Genomic DNA, 24,087 nt, shown 5'->3' on the forward strand with positions numbered 1-24,087 from the left:
GGCAGCATAGCGTAAATCACCCGGCGCAAGCACGCCTAATTCATATTAGCCGGGGAGGGGGCGTGGAGCATTTAAATTAAGCGTGTTCCCGCGCCGAACGTACTGCGCATGCGCCGTCCGGAAAATATCCCAGGGTGCATTGCTCCAAATGACGTCGCAAGGACGTCATTGGTTTCGACGTGAACGTAAATGGTGTCCAGCCCCATTCACGGACGACTTACGTAAACAACGTAATTTTATAAATTTCGACGCAGGAACGACGGCTATACTTAACATTGGTTGCCCCTCATATAGCAGGGGCAACTTTACGCCGCGCAAACCTAACGTAAACGTTGTAACTTTACTGCGTCGACCGCGCGGACGTTCAGGAATTCGCGTATCTAGCTAATTTGCATACTCGACTGGGAAAACGACGGAGGCGACACCTAGCGGCAAAAAAATTAATTGCATTTAAGATCTGACAGCGTAAGAGCCTTACGCCTGTCGGATCTAATGGATATCTATGCGTAACTGATTCTAAGAATCAGTCGCATAGATACGACGGCCCAGATTAGGACTTACGACGGGGTACATGGCGTTGCGCCGTCGTAAGCCCTTTGAGAATCTGGGCCACAGGGGGGAAAAGCCTAAAAGAAACAAAAACAGCCACCAAATCTAAGGACTGGTAAACTGTGGTATATTCCATTGTTCTTGGGTTTAGATACACTTTCATTCATACTATTTCCATATTTTAAGATGTACATTTGTGTTTTATTTATCTTCAAGAATCAACAAAGCTTATTTTCGATGTTTTGTTTTTTAGGTGCATAAAGTTATCAAAGTCTTAATTGTCTAAAATTCTTACAAATTGTTTGATTCCATAGCAGACCGTATAGCCTGGCCTTGAGCTTTACTGCAGTGTTGGCACGTTTGTTAAGATCACACCACTAATCTGCTCAGTGTAAAAATGAAGAAGCAGCAACAGACTTGAGGCGCTCATCTCTCTTCTCACTCAACTCTTTTCTGCTATCAGCAGATGTGCACTGCAGGAGAGCCTTATTGGCTCATGGTAATGACACTCCCTCTCCCAATCTGAGGGCTCCTTTGTGGGGGATTACAGGAGCATAATTCAGTTAGTTGCATTGAATGATACATTTAATTTGTATTTTAAATAGTTGCCTGTAGTTCAAATTCAAATGCATTTCCTATGTTCACTGCTTTTAAAGATGCAATACTAAAAAGCAGCAGCAGGGGCGCCAGAGCACTATATCTTCTCACTTAGCAAAGTCAGTTTTGTTATAAAAAATTAAATAAAATGATATTACATTACTTAACATTATTAAAATAATATTACCATGAAATCTGCATCCAACCATGATTCTTTAAAAGTGGCAAAAATACAAAAGTCTTTTTTGCAACCAAGGAAACCATATTCACTTCATCATCTGTATTTCTGAGAGAAACCTTATTATGCTGGTACAGGCATCAACAAGATTATAGCAATATATCCTGTGCTACTTCCCCTCCGGATTCTTAAGCTGCTGAACACCACATTAACCCCCTGGATATCTAATTGAAAAAGTGAAAAAATTAAAAAAAGTGTAGCGCAAAATAAATCATAAAAAAAAACACTAAACCGCAATTATACACCATAAACTAGCGCTATACTACAATGCACTTCCCATTTTATAAATCAGGTGTGTGGCAACGCTTGTGCTATGGATGTGATAATATCAAAAGTATACACACTTTGTTTAATATCAACAATATAGAAAATAATAATATGAAAAATATAATAAAATAAAAAATTTATAAACCTGCTTGGTGTTGTAGTACACCTTCCCTCTCAGTGCCACATATATGTGTGGAAACTTTTAATATGTATAAGTGCCTATCAGTGTTCTAACAAATAAACACAAAGTCCAAATGGTGCCAAGTGAAATTCTTATAATGTAGTGATCACACTCATGCTATTTTCCCCAGTTACAAATACACTCGTCAGAATGATGTCTCCTTAAAGCGGAGTTCCGGCCACAATTTCACTTTTTAAATATAAATACCCCTGTAATACACAAGCTTAATGTATTCTAGTAAAGTTAGTCTGTAAACTAAGGTCCGTTTTGTTAGGTTGTTACAGCATTTAGACACTTTATAAAATAGAAATTGACTGGGGCCATCTTAAGTGTGGGCATCATGAAGCCAGACTGTATGACTTCCTGGATTTCAGCTTTGCAGATCTCGCACATGCTCAGTGCTGCACAAGCAGTGTAATAGGTTTCAGCACCTGTGCTGTCCAAGTCACATGATTCTTTGAGACTGGGGAGTGCACACACTCCTGGAAAGTTACACCCACTACATTCCCAGGAGTCTGTGCGGTGTAGGTTAGGAAGCATTAAGCACCTAGGTGCAGGAAGTGGGAAGATTAACTATTCTGCCTAGCAACAACACTTTGAAGGCATCTAAAAAAAAAAAAAAAAATTTGTAAAGGACTAATGACATTTTTTTAAAACTACTGATGTAATGTTATATTTATGGGTGGAACTCCACTTTAAAGGGGTTGTAAAGGTTCATTTTTTATTTTCTAAATAGGTTCCTTTAAGTTAGTGCATTGTTGGTTCACTACCCTTTTCCTTTCCTTTTCCTGAATTTCTCACTTCCTGTTTCTCCTCAGTAAGCTTGCCCCCATCATCCGAGCCCTTCTGGCTGGGGGTTAGTCAGCCAGAACAGCTTACTGAGGAGCAACAGGAAGTGAGAAATTCAAACAAAGAAAACAAACAAAAAAAAAACATTTAGAAGGGAAATCAAAGGAAAAGGTAATTGAACCAACAACGCACTAGCTTAAAGGAACCTGTTTAGAAAATAAAAAAATAACCTTTACAACCCCTTTAAATTATTAAGTGGACCCCTCTGTGCTTGTTATGCTAATTTTTATCTTATTTTTTTACTTTAACGGAAAATCAACAACACTGTATTGCACATGGAGCTTTATTATTGGTATGATAACTGCAAAGTGTGGTGTAGGTTAAAACAGATGTTGGCCAGGATAGTGGGATCTCAACGCTCTAATCAGTTGTTTCTCTTGCTCAGGGATAAAGGAAGTCATACATAAACTACAGATAAGGCCTGCATCCAACATTAATTGAAACAAAACTCCCTATGGGCCAATGGTTTGCTAAAATGAATGATTTTATGCTCACTCAAGGCAGATTGGAGAAATTTAGGATTACGTGGTTTCACTGGTTAGAATTTAAACAGTCTTCAGAGTACCCATTGATTTTAAAAATGGATACCTCCCACCCCTCTACTTAAAAATTCCAACATAACCAGAAGACTGAATTTACATATTTAAGTCACCTATACATAGCTGTCAGAATCCAGATAAAGGACCCCCCCTTTTTTTTTTTTTACTCCCCCCAGCTTTTTTATTTCTTCACTGAATTCCATTAGAGTCCAATAAAACATTTTCTTGGTAAATTTGTTTATTACATTTACAAAGAACAGATAGCTAGACAATCAGGAAGTAGACCAAAATAATGGTACATGTGTGTATAAGTTACATAGAGAACACATCCATGAGGTGTCACATTGAACAATTTACAGAAATATTAAATGATGTGCATATTTGGTATCATATAATTCCACAAAGAAATCAACCAAAACCTATATATATATATATATATATATATATATATATATATATATATATATATATATATATATTTATTTATTTATATACATATTATTTAATTCTGGTCTTTTTCTGCTTTTTCTTTATTTCTTACCTCTATTCCTTCTTGCTGTTCTCACGCCTTACTGCTGGCCTCCTCTTCCTCCCTTTTCTATGTTGCTTTTTTATGATAGTAGTCCATATTTGGTACCTAATAAAAAACCTAGCGCTCCAACGTATGAGCTTTGACACAGTAGGTTTTTAACAAACACTACAGATGAGGTGGTTGGTGATTAGTTAGTACTATTCCACCGGATATACAGTATCTCACAATGGCGTGTACACCCCTTACATTTTTGTAAATATTTTATTATATCTTTTCATGTGACAACACTGAAGAAATTACACTTTGCTACAATATAATGTAGTGAGTGTAAAGCTTGTATAACAGTGTAAATTTTCTGCCCCCTCAAAATAACTTAACACACAGCCATTAATGTCTAAACTGCAGGCAACAAAAGTGCGTACAATGTCCAAATAGGGCCCAATTAGCCATTTTCGCTCAGGTGTGAATGGGGACTCGATGTGTTGAATTTGGTGTTATCACTCTCGCTCTCTCATACTGGTCACTGAAAGTTCAACATGGCACCTCATGGCAAAGAACTCTCTGAGGATCTGAAAAAATGAATTATTGCTTTATATAAAGAAGGCCTAGGCTATAAAAAGATTGCCAAGGCCCTGAAACTGAGCTGCAGCATGGTGGCCAAGACCATACAGTGGTTTAGCAGGACAATTCTTACTCAGAACAGGCTTTGCAATGGTCGGCCAAAGTTGAGTGCACATGCTCAGCGTTATAGCCAGAGGTTGTCTTTGGGAACTAAACATATATGTGCTGCCAGCATTACTGCAGAGGTTGAAGGGGTGGGGGGTTAGCCTGTCAGTGCTCAGACCATACGCTGCAAACTGCATGAAATTGAAAGATGATGCACAAGAAAGCCCTCAAACAGTTTGCTGAAGACAATCAGACTAAAGCCCTGTACAAACGATCAGTTTATCCGATGAAAACAGACCGATGGACTGTTTTCATTGGACAAACCGATCGTGTGTGGGCCCCATCGGTTTGTTTTCCATTGGTGAAAAAAAATAGAACATGTTTTTAACTTTTCCTATGGATAAAAAAAAACGATCGTCTGTGTGGAAGTCCATCTGTCAAAAATCCACGCATGCTCAGAATCAAGTCAGCGCATGCTCGGAAGCATTGAACTTCATTTTTCTCAGCACGTCGTAGTGTTTTATGTCACCGCGTTTTGGCACGGTTGGATTTTTGACTGATGGTGTGTAGGCAAGACTGATGAAAGTCAGCTTCATCGGATATCCGACAAAAAAATCCATCGGATTAGATTCCATCAGATATCCGATCGTGTGTACAGGGCTTCAGGACATAGATTACTAGAACCATGTCCTGTGGTCTAAGACCAAGATAAACGTATTTAGTTCAGATGATGTCAAGCGTGTGTGGCGCCAACCAGGTGAGGAGTACATGGTCTGGGGCTGCATGAATACTGCTGACACTGGGGAGCTACAGTTCATTGTACCATGAATGCCAACATGTACTGTGACATACTGAAGCAGAGCATGATCCCCTCCCTTCAGAGACCGGGCCGCGGTTCAGTATTCCAACATAATAATGACCCCAAACACACCTCCAAGATGACCACTGCCTTGCTAAAGAAGCTGCGGGTAAAGTTGATGGACTGGCCAAGCATGTCTCTAGACCTAAACCCTATTGAGCATCTGTGGGGCATCCTCAAATGGAAAGAGTGCAAGGTCTCTAACATCCAACAGCTCTGTGATGTGGGCATGGAGGAGGGGAAGAAGACTCCAGTGGCAACCTGTGAAGCTCTGGTAAACTCCATGCCCATGAGGGTTAAGGCAGTGCTGGAAAACAATGGTGGCCACACAAAAAATTTACACTTTGGGCCCAATTTAGACATTTTAACTTAGGGGTGTACTCACTTTTGTTGCCAGCGGTTTAGACATTAATGGCTGCGTGTCGAGTTATATTGAGGGGACTGCAAATTTACACTGTTATACAAGCTGTTCGCTATTTTACATTGTAGCAAAGTGTCACTTCTTCAGTGTTGACACATGAAAAGATAGAATAAAATATTTACAAAAATGTGAGGGGTGTACTCACTTTTGTAACATACTGTATATCTGGTAGAATAGTACCAACTAATCACCAACCACCTCATCGGTAGTGTTTGCTAAAAACCTACTGGGGGAAGATCCACGTACATCGGCGCATATTGCTGTCGGGCGTAGCGCATCAAAGATACACTACGCCGCCGTAACTTACTTTTTTTTTGGAATCCTCAAAGAATGCGCACCGTAAGTTACGGCGGCGTAGTGTATCTTTGGCGGCGTAAGGGCGCGCAATTCAAATGGATGTGATGGGAGCGTGTTTTATGTAAATACGTCTTGACCCAACGTAAATTACGTTTTTTTTCAACTGCGCATGCGCCGTCCATGGGGGTATCCCAGTGCGCATGCTCAAAATTAACAAGCCAATGCTTATGACGGTGACGTCATTCTACGCAAATCACTATTCGCGAACGACTTACGCAAACGACGTAAAAAATTCAAAATTCGACGCGGGAACGACGGCCATACTTAACATTGAGTACGCCTCATTATAGCAGTGGTAACTATACGCCGGAAAAAGACGAACGCAAACGACGTAAAAAAAAGCGCCGGCCGGACGTACGTTCGTGTATCGCCGTATCTAGCTAATTTGCATACTCGACGCGGAATTTGACGGAAACACCACCTAGAGGCCGGCGGAAAAATGCACCTACGATCTGACGGCGTACTAAGACGTACGCCTGTCGGATCGAGCCCAGATGCAGTCGTATCTTGTTTTGTAGATACAAAACAAAGATACGACGTGGGAACTTTGAAATTACGCGGTGTATCAATAGATACGCCGGCGTAATTCTTCTGTGGATCTGGCCCACTGGGTCTAAACTCATATTATGTTGGAGAGCTAGGTTATTTCTTTAGTACCAAATATGGATTACTATCATAAAAAAGCAACATAGAAAAGGGAGGAAGAGGAGGCCAGCAGTGAGGCGTGAGAACAGCAAGAAGCAATAGAGGTAAGAAACAAAGAAAGAGCAGAAAAATACTAGAATAGAATTCCCAGAAGATAGTGCAGTCCCCTATGGAGAATCAATCATTTCTTTAACTCGTTGCAGAGCATATATACCATGACATTTGTTAAACATTACGTTTTCACGCAGATATGTATTTTATGTTACTCTTGATGTCGTACAATCCTCTACATACATTTTTTTAAGCTGTTGCGATGGATCTTATGGAAGTAAATCATTATTATAATAGTCAGACCATCACTCACACTTGTTATTTTCAGAAAGCGCACTGATACAACCTATACACAAGCTGAACCAAGTAAAGATATGTAATGGGATTTTTATTGTTTTATCTTAGCAAATCTAGAGTCCTACTTTAGAGACCAGAAGCTTCTTGTAGTAATGCCAGCCAGCTGATAGATGCACCTGTCTATATTATGCATGAAGGGTAGAATTACAGAATAGGCAAACAAGCCTCAGACTATATGTGGTGACACTGAAATGCCATTGGATGTAGCCCTAGAACACTAGTGATACAGTATTTCATAGAGGAAAATACCTTTGCTAGGCAAACTGGCAAAATGTATCATACCATCTGTAATACAAATTACATTCAAATACAGTAAGAAGGAGGAAAATAAGTAAATAGACTGCAGTATCGTATAACAACCTATTCCTTATCACTATTCAACCAAATGGAAAGCTGAAAATAGAATGTAGAAATGTGTGACTCTGCTGTGCATACCATTACTGCCACCTATTGTTTTTCCCTGAGTGTTACCTCTTTCTCCCCTGTAGGAACAAACATGCATTTTTGACATGCATGTCTGCGGAAAGAGGTCTTGGTGGTCAGATCCAGTTGTGAGATAGAGGCATGCTTGATGCTAACACAACATTTATATAGGAGTGGATGGAATACCTGAAATAGTTTCAACTAACTTAAAATGACCCTGTCATCAGAGGGTTACTTTTTCACAAAAGGCAGGCTGTTAAAAAAAAAAAGAAAAGAAAAAGAGGCTAATAATTTCGCAAATGGAACCCAGCAGGGATGTGCCTTTTCTTATTCATTTTATTCCTGAAATTGAAACCCTTATTTTCCAGAGTGAGAGATAACCCAAACATCCAAGGCCTGCATATTGGAGATAAACAACACAAGATATCTGCTTATGCACATGATTTTCTCCTTCACCTCACCCATACACCCCCCCCCCCCCAACATCATGCCGGAACTTAAAACCCACGTCAACCGTTCATTTTTATTTTTTTATTGATTTCCAGAAATCAGCTGCCATACATGTAACTCCCTCACAAACCCCAATACACACAATCGGCAATTCCAACAAGAAAAGTCCGATGTGAGCTTTTGGTCGGAAATTTCCAACCGTGTGTATGCTCCATCGGACTTTTGCTGTCGGAATTTCTGCCGACAAAGATTGAGAGCAGGTTCTCTATTTTTCCGACCGAAAAAGTTCCTATCGGAAATTCCGATCGTCTGTAGCAATTCTGAATCGCAAAATTCCTACGCATGCTCGGAAGCACTGAACTTCTTTTTCTCAGCTCCTCGTAGTGTGGTACGTCACCGCGTTCTTGGCGGTCGAAAGTTCAGAGCCAAGCTTGAGCGAAATTCCGTCGGAAAAACCATCCAAGGTTTTTTTTCAACGGAAATTCCAATCATGTGTACGCGGCATAAGGCTCCATGCACACTGACTTAAAAAAAACCTTGCTTCTACAGGAGTTTTGTGTTCGGTCTGTAGAAGCTACTCAATGTTATTCTGTGTCCATGCACATTAGGACAATTACAGGCATATTTTGAGCTCAAATTTTAGAGGCAGGAAAAAAACTTGTGGTTCTTGTTTATGACTTGAGCTTACTGGCAGAAAAAACAAAAAACTCTTCTAAACTTGTCTAGACTTTGTAAAAAAAATGCTCTACATGTAATGCTCTCCAGTTAACTCTGTCTTATCCGGACATGTTTTGGAGTGAGTGGAAGAGGATCTATGCATACAGGATCAAACAGCCTTTTTACACAATGTAGAGGATTAACAAGCATGCTTTACTGTATATACAGACTGATTTTACTGTTGTAGGTTTAGCAACACTAGAGGCCCATACACACAATCAGACTTTTTGACAACAATGTTGCGATCCGACCGTGTGTATGCTCCATCGGACAAATGCGCACTGTGAATGCTCTCAAACTTTGACAACAAATGCCCGATGGAGCATAATCCGATCGTGTGTACACAAGTCCATAGTATAAACACGCATGCTCAAAACCAATGTTAAAGATCAGACAACAATAGCAGAAGTTGTCCAAAGAGTGGCGGTAAAGAGCTGAAAAACCATGTGATTTGGTAAAAGTTGGCTGAAAAAGTCCTGCCGTGTGTATGCATACCAAGTTCACGGCCAACACCCATTCGGAGCAAATTCCAAGGAAAGGTCTGATGGAAGTTGATCGTGTGTGAGAGTCTTAAGATCTATGATTTTCCACCACAGTATACCTCACTGGCCTTTGAGGCGGTCTCAATACACAGTGAAATTACAGTTGGCAGGGACTAGGGATGAAGCAAGGGAAAGTCAAGTAACAGTAAAAAAAAGCGAAACTAAATCAGGAGGCACAGAGGATTCTTTTCTGATTAATATAATTAATAGCAGGCATCTCGGAATGCCTGGCAGGACATTACATTTTAAAGTACAACTTGTGACAGTACTGTGGTCTGGGCACCCTCAAAACTGCGTCAGGAACACCGGGGTACCATTATTCTGTTTAAATCTGCCAGCCTGAGACACAAGTTAGTTTTAAGTCTGCAGAAGTCAGCATTACATTTAGATAAGCTATAGCCTGTCATAAATTGACAATTGATATTCTAAAAGATGTGCGTTAAAAGATTTTGTTTGACACATTCCAAACCAGATAACTACATCTATTCAGGCAGCCTGAATGCCAGTCATAATGGACTGTCGCAAAGCATTTGGACTATTACAGTTAGGTCTGGCTGTCTTTTTAAAAAAGCAGGTTCTCCAAGTGTACCTAATTTTCATAACTCTGGCTATAATGGAGGATTAGGATGAAACATGTACATGTTCCAGCTTCTGCGGCAAGTTCCCCTGATCCCCCCTCAGTGAGGAATCTTCTCCCCATACCCGCTCTTACTTTTATAAAAGACTGTGGCTGCGCTGGGCTCCACCCATGCAGCTGCATAATTCATTCAGTTTCCTGTGATTACAAGTAGTCAACTGATGGCTTGTAGTTCTGAATGAACTGCAAGGACGCTGATGAGCGCTCTCATAGTTCATAACAAGCTCTGCAGCTTTCAACAGACTTATAAAGGAACTGGCAAAAGCTGCACAGCTTGTCTGCAGAAGTTGTGCTTCTAAAAAACTGCATTCTATGCAGTTAAGGTAAAAAAAAAAAAAAAAAAAAAATTCTGGGTGTAGCCCCCTTCCCCTCACATCTCAATCCAAAGATGTGCATGAGAGCAGCAGGTCTCCCTGGTCACTCTCTTCTCATTGGCTCACACAGCAGTAGGAGCCATTGGCTCATGACTGATGTTGATTGGAGCACTGTGATTGTGCAGGGGGTTGTTTGACCTCTGAGCTGTCCAACAGCAGTGGATTAGCTCTCAAGTAGGCTGCTGACATAGGGGAGCCTTTACTATGCGCACACATATAGTAGTAAAAAATAAAAATTATTTACCTGCTGTGCAGCAAATATAACAAACACATGATGCTTCGATCGGGCATTAAATCTGCAGTCTTTATATCTGCTCTATGCAACAGAATACAAACATCTGTTTACACATACTCTAAAACAGGGGTGTCCAACATTTTGACCTTCCTGGGCCACATTGGAAGAGGAATGGTTTTCGGCTACACATAAAATACACCAACAATAGCTGATGAGCAGAAAAAGTCAAATAGACCACAAGTTAATGAGCGGTGATAATGTAGATATAGATAATGTACCCAAGTAATAAAACTTAAAGTGGAGGTTCACCCGGAAATGACAATTTTTAAGATTAGATTCATGCTCATTTTGTCAAGGGGAATCGGGTGTTTTTTTTAAATCGAAGCAGTACTTACCGTCCTAGAGATACATCTTCTCCGCCGCTTCCGAGTATGGGCTGCGGGACTGGGCGTTCCTTCTTGATTGACAGTCTTCCGACAGGCTTCCGACGGTCGCATCTATCGCGTCACGATTTTCCAAAAGTAACCGAACGTCGGTGCGCAGGCGCCGTATAGAGCCGCACCGACGTTCGGCTTCTTTCGGCTACTCGTGACGCGATGTATGTGAACGTCGGAAGCCTGTCAATCAAAATAGGAACGCCCAGTCCCGAAGACCATACCCAGAAGCGGTGGAGAAGATCGCTCTCTAAAGCGGTAAGTACTGCTTCGTTTTTAAAACAAATACCCGATTCCCCTTGACAAAATGAGCATCATTCTAATCTTAAATTTTTTTTAGGGTGTACTCCCGCTTTAATTTTGTTGTAATCCTTTTTTTTTTATTATAAAAGTACAAATGAGGGCAACATAAAAACAAGTGCCATATTTGACACAGTTTTGTGATAAACTAACACATCAATATCTGGTTAAATGTAGTAACAATTCCCAATCAATTCTCAAGGTGTTCATTGGATATTTTGGTTCTAATTTTGCCCTTTGTTTGAAAACAGTTGCTCACAGTGTGATTGTGAAGAGAAGGATCTTTTTCTTTGGGAAGATAAAACCTATAAAAATTCCAGCAAAAAGACATTGACAAATGTTTCTTCAGCTGCATGTGTTCACTAGGTGTGCATGCACTTTTACAAAAAAAAAAAATGAATAAAAAAAAAAATAAACATTTTTAAGTTTACGATTTTGTGTTGGGCTGCATTCATAACTGTCGTGGGCCATATGTGCCGCAGATTCGACACCCTTGTTCTAAAAGATAAGCTTAAAGTAGAAGAGCAAACTTATATATACTAACTTATATAAAACTTGTAAAATGATTAAAAAACACAAATAAAAAACATGTTACTTCAGGTATATGATTTTAATAAACATTTCATTATTTTCCTTACAAAATTCACACATAGAAACAAGAAAACATTTTTATTTATTTTTTTAACACAAAGTGCAATAGTCTGTCACTTTCTCTATTTTTTTTTTTTTTTGGTAACATGTTTCAAGGTCCATGAATATCAAAGATCGGAGTTGAAAAAGTCTTACATGTTATTACTAGGAATGTGTATTAGAAAAGATGCATGGAAACCAGATATGCTGGTAAAGTCTATTGCCATAAATCTTCAGTCCGACCAAATTTGAACACAAGCCCCCTGTAAATTGAAAAAGAACGCATAAGAATTCCAAACTTCATACATGTAAATTCAATATATGAATACTAGGACAAAAATATCATCTTCCTCCAGGTCAACTTGATACATTGCAAGGATGGTGACCAACTTTTGTTCAAATGTTTCCACATCAATGGCCAAGTGAAAAAGAGACTGCATATAATATAATCACATGGTCAGTCTAATGCTGCGTACACACGATCGGTCAAACCGATGAGACAGTCTGATGGACCGTTTTCATCAGACCAAACCCATCGTGTGTGGGCCCCATCGGTTATTTATCCATTGGTTAAAAAAATTCAATCTTGTTTTAAAATTTAACCGATGGATACCTAACCGATAGAAAAAAAAAAAAAAACGATTGTTTGTAGGTACGTCCATCGGTTAAAAATCCACGCATGCTCAGAATCAAGTCGACGCATGCTTGGAAGCATTGAACTTCGTTTTTTTCAGCACGTCGTCGTGTTTTACATCACCGCGCTCTGACACGATCGTTTTTTTAACTGATGGTGTGTAGGCGCGACAGACCATCAGTCAGCTTCATCGGATAACTGATGGAAAAATCCATCAGAACGTTTTCATCAGACTAACCTATCGTGTGTACAGGGCATTAGAGTTCTAATTAGAACACTGCACCCCTAGAATATCCTTACATGTGCAAACATTTCAGCAAAAGGAAAACCCTCAGCAGACATTGCAACGGATATTGCATGCAATAATGTCGACACAAATGCATGAACAGGGAAAAGCAAAGGCTTTGGCTGTGGGCGTCAATAGAAAGTTAATGACACCCCCAGATCGGTTCGCGTATCGCAGTGCAAACTATAAAGTGGTGCAGGAATCGGATCGCATGGGTGTAAACACCCATGCAATCCTATTCCAGTGCAGAACAAAAAAAGGGTCTTTCACCCTTTTGGTCTGAATGCAATGTAAATTCATCCATACAATATTTATGGCTTAATTTGTATTGCACATATATAGCATGTGATCTGCAAAGCAGTGTGGTGCGAATCACATGCGATGTCTAAAGATGCACCAGTGTGAACCCAGCCTTAATAAATAGATCTATGGTCAAAATATAAAGTTGTATATTTCCACATTGTATTTCAATCATTTATTTATTTGGGGGGGGGGGGGGGTAGATCTGGATTTTACCCACTCTCACATAAGCTTAATCCTCATCCCCGTAGTCCTCTGGGACACGTCACAGGTCCCAAAAGACTGCAGGACCGTTCGCAATGTGCAGCGCAGCTGGCCCATGCGCAGTGGGCAGCCGACTGTGAAACCACAAGCCGTCACAGCCAGGTGCCCACAGTTAAGATGCTGGCACTGGAAACCAAAGACTTCCCTGGCCCCCCCTTGGTTGAGCACATAGCTGTATTCTGGGACAGGCGAGTGTCTGTTTTTGTAAGTGCAGACTTTTAATTGTTAATTGTTAATCGCCTCTTTAATATAAATGATCTTGACATTTGTAAATTTACTTTTCTGAAGATCCTCAAATTATTTCTTAAATTCTGTACCACATTCACTATGCCCAGTAAGTAGGGACCGCTGTTAAACACATTTCACAAAGCCTGCCATCTGAACTGCAGAGGTACTGAGAGGAGGAAGTTTCAGGAGACGGAGTCAGAACAGTAATCACTGCTTGTGGGTAGCAAAGTACCATGGGACATGTAGTGCTTAGAAATTAAAAGTAAATAGCAGAGGAGAAGATGCAATGCGTGCATGGAATCCAGGAAGTTGTGAAAAGAGATGGACAGCAGACAGGCAGAAGAGATTTCTCAGGTAAGCTTATATTGGAAAGTCAAAAAAAACTTGTTTGCATTGCAATTACAATTCTGATGTTCTGATGAATGAAAGCCTTTATACTGTGACCAAAGAACTTAAATACAAACACACAGGAATGATATTTCAATATTTACTTACCCAAAGAAAATAAAAGTATTCTGAAAAAACACAGCAATACCGGGATATACTTCAGTGACACCTAAGAAAAACACAATCATTATGTTGAAATAGCTTAGAAATTCTTTGCAGTCCCAGAGAGGCTTTACAGTTTTGCATTTAACATTTGATTTTAAAGCCCAAAAATCATAAATTCTGCACCAGCTACATAGGAGAGAGATAATAAAAAAGGCATGTTGTGTGTGCAACATTTTTTTGTGAATGAGCATGGAGTGAGAGGGGTGTGGTGTCACAGGTTTCACTCATTACTGCTAGCTGCTGCTGCAATGCCTGCGGCACTTGGAAATCCAGTGGAGCTGGCTTGTAACAAGGTATGATTTTTCTACTGGGCATATGGACGTACAGGTACGTCCTCTTTAAGAAGCCCAGCCGTGGGTCGCGAGCGCGCCGTCAGCTGCGCGCTCACGACCCGGTCCTGTGCTCCCTGACCACGCCCGTGTGACCCATAGACCCGATTGGCGCCGGTGTCCCGCAATCGGGTCACAGAGCTGAAGAACGGGGAGAGGCAAGTGTAAACAAACCTCTCCCCATGCTTCCTAGTGAGCCTGTCACTGATCGTCTGCTCCCTGTCATAAGAAATGACGATCAGTGACGTCACATGCACAGCCACGCCCCCTACAGCAAGAAACACACATTGAGGAACACTTAACCGCTTTAGCAGCCCCTACAGGTTAACCCCTTCACTTCCAGTGTAATTTTCACAGTAATCAGTGCTTTTTTATAGCACGGTTTGCTGTAAAAAGGACAATTGTCCCAAAATAAATAGTGTCAAAAGTGTCCGCCATAATGTCGCAGTCACTATAAAAATCGCTGATCGCCGCCATTACTAGTAAAAAATGTATTATTAATAAAAATGCCATAAAACTATCCCCAATTTTGTAGACGCTATAACTTTAGCGCAAACCAAACGCTTATTGCGATTTTTTTTACCAAAAACATGTAGAAGAATACGTATCGGCCTAAACTGATGAAAAACATTTTTTTTTTTTTTTAATATATTTTTGGGGGATATTTATTATAGCAAAAAGTAAAAAATAGATTTTTTTTCAAAATTGTCGCTCTATTTTTGTTTATAGGGCAAAAAATAAAAACCGTAGAGGTGATCAAATACCACCAAAAGAAAGCTCTATTTGTGGGAAAAAAGGATGTAAATTTTGTCAGTTAAAGCAACGCAGTTGCTGTGTGCATTTACAACATGTGCTGTACGTGCATTTTGCATTTCCTGTTCATTTTAATTGGTCCCCAAAGAATGTTAAATCAGTAAACACCACATGGGACTTTTCGGTGCACCACCACACAAAGATGTAAATACACACGTTGGAAAAAGGCAAATCAAACATTTTGTTTTTGGGCTGTGGACACATGTTGAGGCCTCAAAGAAAATTAACTGGCCCATGTAAAGTGACACTCATAAAACAGTGTCAATGTACAAAAGTGTGACTAGTGTCTAACAGGTTAAAGCAGATTCAACTTCTGCAATACTTACCTCGGCTTCACCGGTCCAAGATCCCTCTCCTTGCATGCACAGCTTAGTGTACATTTAAACAGAAAACTGTGAACAGGCAGGTAGGTTTATTCTATTGCAGAAGAGACATTGCATGTCACTTATGCAATAAAGAGCCTGCCTGCTCGCAATTCTGTAGTTTCGCTTTAAATTGCAGGCTACAAAGTGTTTCAAATAGTAGCAGATAACTGGGAGAAAATTTTAACCTATTTAGAACAATATGAGTTTTGTAAATACTAAAAAAATAAAAAAAACATTTCACTAAATGAAAAGGGATTTGCATTTCAAACATATTTGTAGTATACTGCCACTTTCAGGAGGCATTGGACGTTGGCAAGCAAAAAAACTATAGGCCAACTGGGTATAACTCCCACTCTCATCATGCTTCAGTTTTGGAGAAAGGCAGTATTAGGTGTAGATGACAAATACAGAGGGGTGGAATCCGTGCCCCTTAATGAACTTCAAGAAACAGATTTCATAGCAAGTACAAAAATTCTGTTTTCTCTCTAGTTCACGACCGTCACTGTATATATACGTCGGCATTTTAAAGATGGACATCTAGGCAATGGCAGCAGCTGCTGCCACAACCGAGGTATCCATCTTTTCAGTGGGCGGTCCCGTTTACGATAATGGTGGTCTACGTGGCAGATTCGCAGCGAGATTACCGTTTTCGGTGGTGGGAGAAGGCCCCAGACCTCATATTTAAGAGGGCCTGTCATGCTTTTTCTATTACAAGGGATGTTTACATTCCTTGTAATAGGAATAAAAGTGATCCAATTTTTATTTATTTTTTTAAATCAATAAAGTAAGATTAATAGGGAAAAAAAAATGTTTAAAGCGCCCCGAGCTCACGCGCAGACGCGAATGCATATGTAACGGTGTTCAAACCACACGTGAGGTATCTCAGCGATCGTTAGAGTGAGAGCAATAATTCTAGTTTGACGCCATTCCACGAGCGGGGGAAATTTTGAAGCGTGACATGTTGGATATCAATTTACTCGGCGTAACATTACCTTTCACAATATAAAAAAATTGGACCAACTTTACTGTTGTCTTATTTTTTTAATTAAAAAAAAGTGACCGCTGTGCAAATACGGTGTGAAAAGTATTGCAATGACCGCCATTTTATTCTCTAGGAGATTATATATATATATATATATATATATATATATATATATATATATATATATATATATATATATATATATATATATATATATATATATATATATATATATATATATATATATATATATATATAATGTTTGGGGGTTCCAAGTAATTTTCTAGAAAAAAAAAATGTTTTTAACTTGTAAACACTGAGTCTGAAAAACAGGTTGGGTCCTTAACTGGTTAAAAGACAAGATTTGCAAAAAAATTGGGATGTCTAAAGGATAAGAAGAATGTATTATGATCTGTGTGAGACAATGGGGGTTGATTTACTACTACTGGAGCACTACAAATCTGGTGCAGCTCTGCATGGTAGCCAATCAGCTTCTAACTTCAGCTTGTTCAATAAAATTTTGACAATAAAACCTGAAAGCTAAAAGGTTACTATGCAGCTCTGTACCAGATTTTGCCCTCTTCAGTTTTAGTAAATCTCCCCCTGTCAGCGATGGTGAAGTGAAAAGTTGGTTTTGCACTACGGGGACCATCAGGAACAACAAAAAGAGTTAGTCTTTCTAAGTAAAGCGGTGGGTAAGAGGTAAACCCATAAAGCATAAACTACACCCAGACAGTAAAGGGAAATTCCATTTTGATGAACTGGAACCGAACAGAGAGAAGAATGTCCTGGTTGACCTGAAAGGCTGAAACTACCATAGGAAGGAAGGAGGCTCTAGGCCTTGCAGAGGTGATGGCAAAAAGGAAACCAATGTTGAGAGTTGAACAGGAGGCAAGCAGGTTGGAAATAAGATCACATAGGTGGAAATTTGCCTTGTTTGTACTCCAAGTCAAATACTGATCCAGACCTGATTGCAGAAAGGTTTGAATTCTTCCCACGGTGAATTTCCTGGGGTGAAATTTTTGTTCTTCACACCAAGCAAAGTGAACCTTCAGTGTGCGATCATAGACCATGTGGGAAGTAAACTTCCTAGCTTTCAACAATGTGAAAATTATCAAAATTACCAAACCCTGTCTCTCAAAACCTGGGCTTGAACAGCTATGCCATTAAAGCCAGCGGCCATCAAGCAGTGTGGTAAATCAGTCCTTGACATAAGAGATCAAAGTTCATCTCGAAAAGGCCTACAGGGTGTCTGCCAGAAGTTTAATCAGGTCAAATAACATTTCCATCTTGGCAGGTTTAGAGCCAGAATGCCTTCCAGAGTGATCACATGATGTAGGAGTAGACAGACTAGTGTATTGTAAAACTTCTCAATATATAAAAAGACACCCTGAATCATGATGGGAGTGTCAAAGGTTATACCCGGTTGACCAACAGCTTTTTTTGCTTCTTCCTGAAGGTCTTAATGAATAAAAAGAAAAGTTTAAGAGTTTAAACAGCGCATTTAGATTCAAAATATATCCTACCTTTTGCCACATAACCGCCAAATAATATCCACATGGATGCTATCAGAGATCCAAAGGACAACATGAAACCAATGAATAGCCAAATACGGGCACCTGTAAAAACATTTAAAATATGTTCACCGTGAAATACCAGTGGGAGCAAAATCAAGTGTTACAATACCCCAGGACTTCAGGTAGTAACAGAAAATACGTAAAACCAAATTATTTAAAATGAAGTTCATGTTCTCAAAGATGGAGTAAATGACGTAGTACGGTAGCTCATTAATTGGTTAATTACAAGCAGGCAAACAACTTCACTGCATTTCCAGATTATTATATATAGCGATAGCACCAGTCTTCTGGGACTAGTGCTAAGCATGTGCCCTGGGACCAGTGTGACCCCCACAAGGGGTCACATGTTTAGAACTGCTGCCATTTACAGAATACCTGGTCATTTTTTTTGTGAATGCAAGACATACTCTGATTGGATGAAGTGGAAATCGTGATGTCACCTCCTTGCCTCTCCACCTTGTCCAATCAGAGAACGCCTATTTTTCCATTGACACAAATACAAGATGCCCTGTGCCATAGTGCTGAGCGAGCGATCCCCTGTGATTACTATGCAGAAGGGGAACTGTTGGCTCTGGACCTGTAAGACTGCTACTGTCCTTGTAGCACTGACTGCTAGAGTGATTTGCAGCTCACACAGGTATTGTTAAGTATGACATATGCATACTTATGTTGGCCCAAGCTGGATCAATGCAACTATTCAATAAAATTAATATCTAAACTTTAGCTTTAAGCCTCGGTTCACACTGATGATGAAGAAACAATGAAGAAATTCAGCGAATTTTGTAGGTTTCCCGCATCGCATTGCAAATCGCACGGCGTCAATGCAATCAGGTTGTCAATGTTAAATTAATGACACCCCTTAACAGCTTTCAAAACACAGTGCGATTGCCAGAATCAGATTGCATGGGTGTGAACACCCATGTCATACGATTCAGGTGTGGCAGAGAAAAACAGGGTCCTTCGCCATTTTGGTATGTATACAATTTGATCCATACAAAATGAATGGCTCAAATCGCACCATACCATCGCATGTGATATGCACAAGAATGTGGTGCAATTCCTTTGCGAATCATACACGGTGTTCCACCGCACAAGTGTGAACCCAGGCTAAATATTTCAGGCAACGGAATTTGGCAAATTTTTGCTCAATGCCAGTTTTATTAAACACTTTTTTGTAAAACAACACGGTTTTGGATTTATACTTACGCCAAAGTAATATTTACCTGTTTGTCCCAAACAGCCCTCACTGTAGCTTTCACCGCGAACCTGGCCATTAGACACTGCATTAATCCTGCAAAACAAAAAAACTGCTATTTAACAGTGTACATTTAAACGAGTAGTCATAACGCCCATCAAATGTATGTTCAGTAGGTAAACTACAAAGTCTCTTGCTTGATAGCCATGTTACAACAGCAATAGTGCCCCATTTTATTTAAAGCTGAACTCCATGAAGTTATAAATGGTAAAATTTAATGTAGCATAAGAATTTGACATGGTATCAGCCTCAGCAGAGCTCAGAGAATGGGAAGAAGAAGAAGAAACAGTACAAGAAGCCATTTATGTGTGCTGCAGTGTATGAAGCACGCCAATAGGAGGATAGCGCAAAGTGACCGAGAGAAGAGTTCATCAGTCCATGTCCACGGTCCAGTCACAGTGTGGATGTGGGGTGGAGATCTGTAAGCAAAGTAAAACTGCAGTAAAAGATTAGGTCCCCTACCCTGTAAGAGAGGGATGTACTGTGAGGAAGAACTTTATAAATCTCAGGCATTTTAGCGCTAAAAATAGCGCCTGTAAAGTGCCTCTAAAGCCACTCCAGTGTGAAAGCCTATGTGCTTTCACACTGGGGCGGTGCACATGATTGGAAAAAAAGTCCTGCAAGCAGCATCAGCCCATTTCTTCAGCCGCTAGCGGGGGTTAAAAACGCAACGCCAGCGGTCGAAAAGCATGGCTATTACAGCAGTAATAGCTAAAACTAGAGGCACTTTACCGCTAATGCCCACACCGCCCCAGTGTGAAAGGGGTCTTAATGTGACCTATAAATTGTACAACTCAGTTGAACAAACTGAAATCTTTTAGGTAGAGGGAAGTAAAAATAAAAATAAAATAATAATATGGTTGCATAAGTGTGCACACCCTTAACACATACTTTATTAAAGACCCTTTTGATTTTATTACAGCACTCAGTCTTTTTGGGTATGAGTGTATCAGCATGGCACATCTTGACTTGGCAATATTTTCCCACTCTTCTTTTCAAAAACACTCCAAATCTGTCAGATTGCAAGGGTATCTCCTGTGCACAGCCCTCTTCAGACCACCCTACATTTTTAATCAGATTCAGGCCTGGGCCATTCCAAAACTTGAATCTCCTTCCGGTGAAGCCATTCCTTTGTTGATTTGGATGTATGCTTTGGGTCATTTTCATGCTGAAAGACGAAGTTCCTCTTCATGTTCAGCTTTCTAGCAGAAGCCCTGAAGGTTTTGTGCAAACATTGACTGGTATTTGGAACGGTTCCTAATTCCCTCTACCTTGACTAAGCCCCATGTTCCAGCTGAAGAAAAACAGCCCCAAAGCATGATGCTGCCACCACCATGCTTCACTGTGGGTTGGTGATGTGCAGTGTTTTTGCACCAAACATATATCTTTTGGAATTATGGCCAAAAAGTTCCAATGTTGGTTTCATCAGACCATAACATCTTCCCACATGCTTTTAGGAGACATCATATGTGTTATTGCTCAATTTAGCTGGGCTTGGATCTTTTTCTTGGTAAGAAAAGGCTTCAGTCTTGCCACTTTACCCCATAGCCCAAACATGAAGAATACGGGAGATGATTGTCATATGTACCACACAGCCAGTACTTGGCAGATATTCCTGCAGCTCCTTTAATGTTGCTGTAGGGCTCTTGGCAGCTTCCCTGACCAGTTTTCTTCTTGTCATCAATTTTGAAGGGACGTCCAATGCTTGGTACTGTTGTGCCATATTTTCTCCACTTGATGACGACTGTCTTCATTGTGTTCCATGGTATATCTAATACCTTGGAAATTCTTTTGTATCTTGACGAATACCTTTTAACAATGAGATCCCTTTGATGCTTTGGAAGCTTTCTGCGGACCATGGCTTTTGCTGCAGGATGCAACTATGAAAAATGTCAAGAAAGACCTACTAGAACAGCTAAACTTTATTTAGGGTTAATCAGAGGCACTATAAAATGATGGCAGGTGTGTACTGACTCCTATTTAACATGAGTTTGAATGTGATTGCTTAATTCTGAACACGGCTAAATCCCCCGTTATAAGAGGGTGTGCACACGTATGCAACCACATGATTTTAGTTTTACTTCCCCCCACTAAAAGATTTCAGTTTGTTTTTCAATTGGAGTTGTACAGTTTATAGGTCACATTAAAAAGGTGGAAAAAAATAAAAAATAAATTTATCTCTGTCTCATTTTTTCACAGAAATCTGACATTTTAACAGGGGTGTGTATAATTTGTATATCCACTGTATATGCATTTCATCTGTATTTTTATATTTTTTTGTAAATTTTTTTTTTTAACATTTTAGCAGTTGACAAGAAAAATATCTTACCCCACCCACCCCATCAGGCAAGACTAGGATCGCAAGTTAGGCATCCAGTGCAACAAGTAATTTATGAGAAATCCAACCACATCATCCAATTCTTATAGAACTTTCATGGACAGCCTCTAATCAAATACATCTTTGTAAAGTGGCAAAGCAATGTTGAAAATTCCTTTTTATAAGGAAAGTAAGGGAGGCTCAGACTGTTTTCATGTCAAGTCTATAGGTTTTCAAAAAATCCAGAAAAGCTCTAACAGCTCTGGTTGAAGCGAGTGGCTCGATCAAACAAAGAAGGCAGTAGTGACTTTAGGGTTTACCTGGTTATAGTGAAAGGAGAAATAAAAAGCAAAACATCCGAGTCTAATAATTTTCATTGGTACATTTAGTGGTTTTCCTGGAGTCCAGCTTTAACACAAGTTAGATTAACAAAAAATGTACCAAGAAACACATTACAATGGTGTTCCCCACTAGATTTTCAACAGATACAGCAGGTAAAATAAATTATTGAACACATTACCATTTTTGTAGGTAAATATATTTGTAAACTCAATGTACAAGGCTGAACCGCAATATTGGATGGCCCTGGTCTTCAAGTAACACTTTATTAAAAACAGGCATAATTCTGTGATGGACTTCTCTGTATGGACTCAGGAAGAGTCTGAACACTGTTCTCCGTTCCATTCAAAAAAGGTAAAGCTCTGTCATGCAAGAAAGAGACCGTTTCTGAACATGATCTAAAAATGCCACTGTCCTCTCTGTGCCAAAGCTCATTTCAAATTGTCTGTTGCAAATTGGAAAACCGTTCTGTAGTCAGACTAATCAAAATTTGACATTTTTTTTGGCAACCATGGGCGCCACCGCCACGTCTTTCAGACTAAAGCGGAGAGAAACCTTCTGGCATGTTATTAGTGCTCAGTTCAAAAGTCTGCATATTTGATGGTATGGGAGTGCATTAGCGAGTATGAAATGGGCAGCTTGCACACCTAGAAAGGCACCATTAATGATTAAAGATATATCCAGGTTATGGTTTAGAGCAGCATATGCTCCCATCCAGACAATGTCTTTTTCAGGGAAGGCCTTGCCTCTATAGCAACAGCATGGCTTTGTAGTAGAATAGTCCGGGTGCTTAACTAGCCTGCCTGTAGTCCATACCTTTCACCAATTGAAAATATTTGGCGCATCTTGAAACAATACAATACGACAAGGACTACTCAGGATTGTTGAATGGGACAACATCCCTCTCCTAAAACTCCAAGAACTGTTCGCCTCAGTTCCCAGATGTTTACAGAGTGTTTTAAGAGGAGGGTTAAACATGGCCCCATCCGGGCCAATCTAATGCCGCGTACACACCATCACTTTATGTGATGAAAAAAAAACGACGTTTTGAAAAACGTCAATTAAAATGACCGTGTGTGGGGGAAAACGTTGTTTTATGTCTTGTGAAAAACGACAAAAAAAATTGAAGCATGCTTCAATTTTTTATGTCGTTTTTCAAAACGTCGTTTTTTGTGTCAATTAAAATGATAGTGTGTGGGCAAAACGACGTTTAAAACAACATTTTTAAACCCGCGCATGCTCAGAAGCAAGTTATGAAGCTAGCTTCAATGGAAAAGAGTGCTGAACGTAACCGCGCTTTGCTGGAGCATTTTGAAATGACGGTGTGTAGGCAACGTCGTTTTTGAAAATGAAGTTTCAAAAACGTCATTTTATTTCATGATTTAAAGTGGAGGTTCACCCGAAAACAACATTTTTAACATGAGATTGATGCTCATTTTGTCAAGGGGAATCGGCTAGTTTTTTTAAAATCGAAGCAGTACTTACCGTTTTAGAGAGCAATCTTCTCCGCTGCTTCCGGGTATGGGCTGCGGGACTGGGCATTCCTATTTGATTGACAGGCTTCAGACGGTCGCATACATCGCGTCACGATTTTCCGAAAGTAGCCGAACGTCGGTGCGCACCGACGTTCGGCTTCTTTCGGCTACTCGTGACGCGATGTATGCGACCGTCGGAAGCCTGTCAATCAAATAGGAATGCCCAGTCCCAAAGACCATACCCGGAAGCTTCAATTTGAAAAAAACTAGCCGATTCCCCTTGACAAAATGAGCATCAATCTCATGTTAAAAAAAAAAACTCCCGCTTAAAACATTGTTTTTTTTCCATCACATAAACTGATGGTGTGTACACGGCATAACACATGAATATGCTTTGATCTAAACCATTCCATTGTAGCTCTGGCTGTATGTTTAGGGTCATTATCCTGCTGGAAGGTGAACCTCCGCCCCAGTCTCAAGTCTTTTGCCGACTCTAACAGGTTTTCTTCTAAGATTGCCCT

At 40.0% G+C, this 24,087-nt stretch overlaps 1 protein-coding gene across 3 annotated transcripts in view; it reads right to left on the reverse strand.

Annotated features, from left to right (window-relative positions):
• Positions 1 to 11,811: 11,811 nt before the first annotated feature.
• The window catches only part of TMEM50A (transmembrane protein 50A), a 29,943-nt gene continuing 17,667 nt past the window's right edge, over positions 11,812 to 24,087 (reverse strand). For all 3 annotated transcript variants that reach the window (XM_040337138.1, XM_040337139.1, XM_040337137.1), the window contains exons 4-7: positions 19,404 to 19,471; positions 18,130 to 18,222; positions 14,058 to 14,118; positions 11,812 to 12,113 (exon numbers count right to left, since the gene is read on the reverse strand). In XM_040337138.1, coding sequence (XP_040193072.1) covers positions 12,068 to 12,113; positions 14,058 to 14,118; positions 18,130 to 18,222; positions 19,404 to 19,471 — 268 coding nt within the window. In that variant the 3' untranslated portion in view covers positions 11,812 to 12,067. The remainder of the gene's footprint in view (positions 12,114 to 14,057; positions 14,119 to 18,129; positions 18,223 to 19,403; positions 19,472 to 24,087) is intronic.

The sequence above is a fragment of the Rana temporaria genome, chromosome 2 (genome assembly GCF_905171775.1).
Source record: "Rana temporaria chromosome 2, aRanTem1.1, whole genome shotgun sequence".
Classification (NCBI taxonomy): Eukaryota; Metazoa; Chordata; class Amphibia; order Anura; family Ranidae; genus Rana; species Rana temporaria.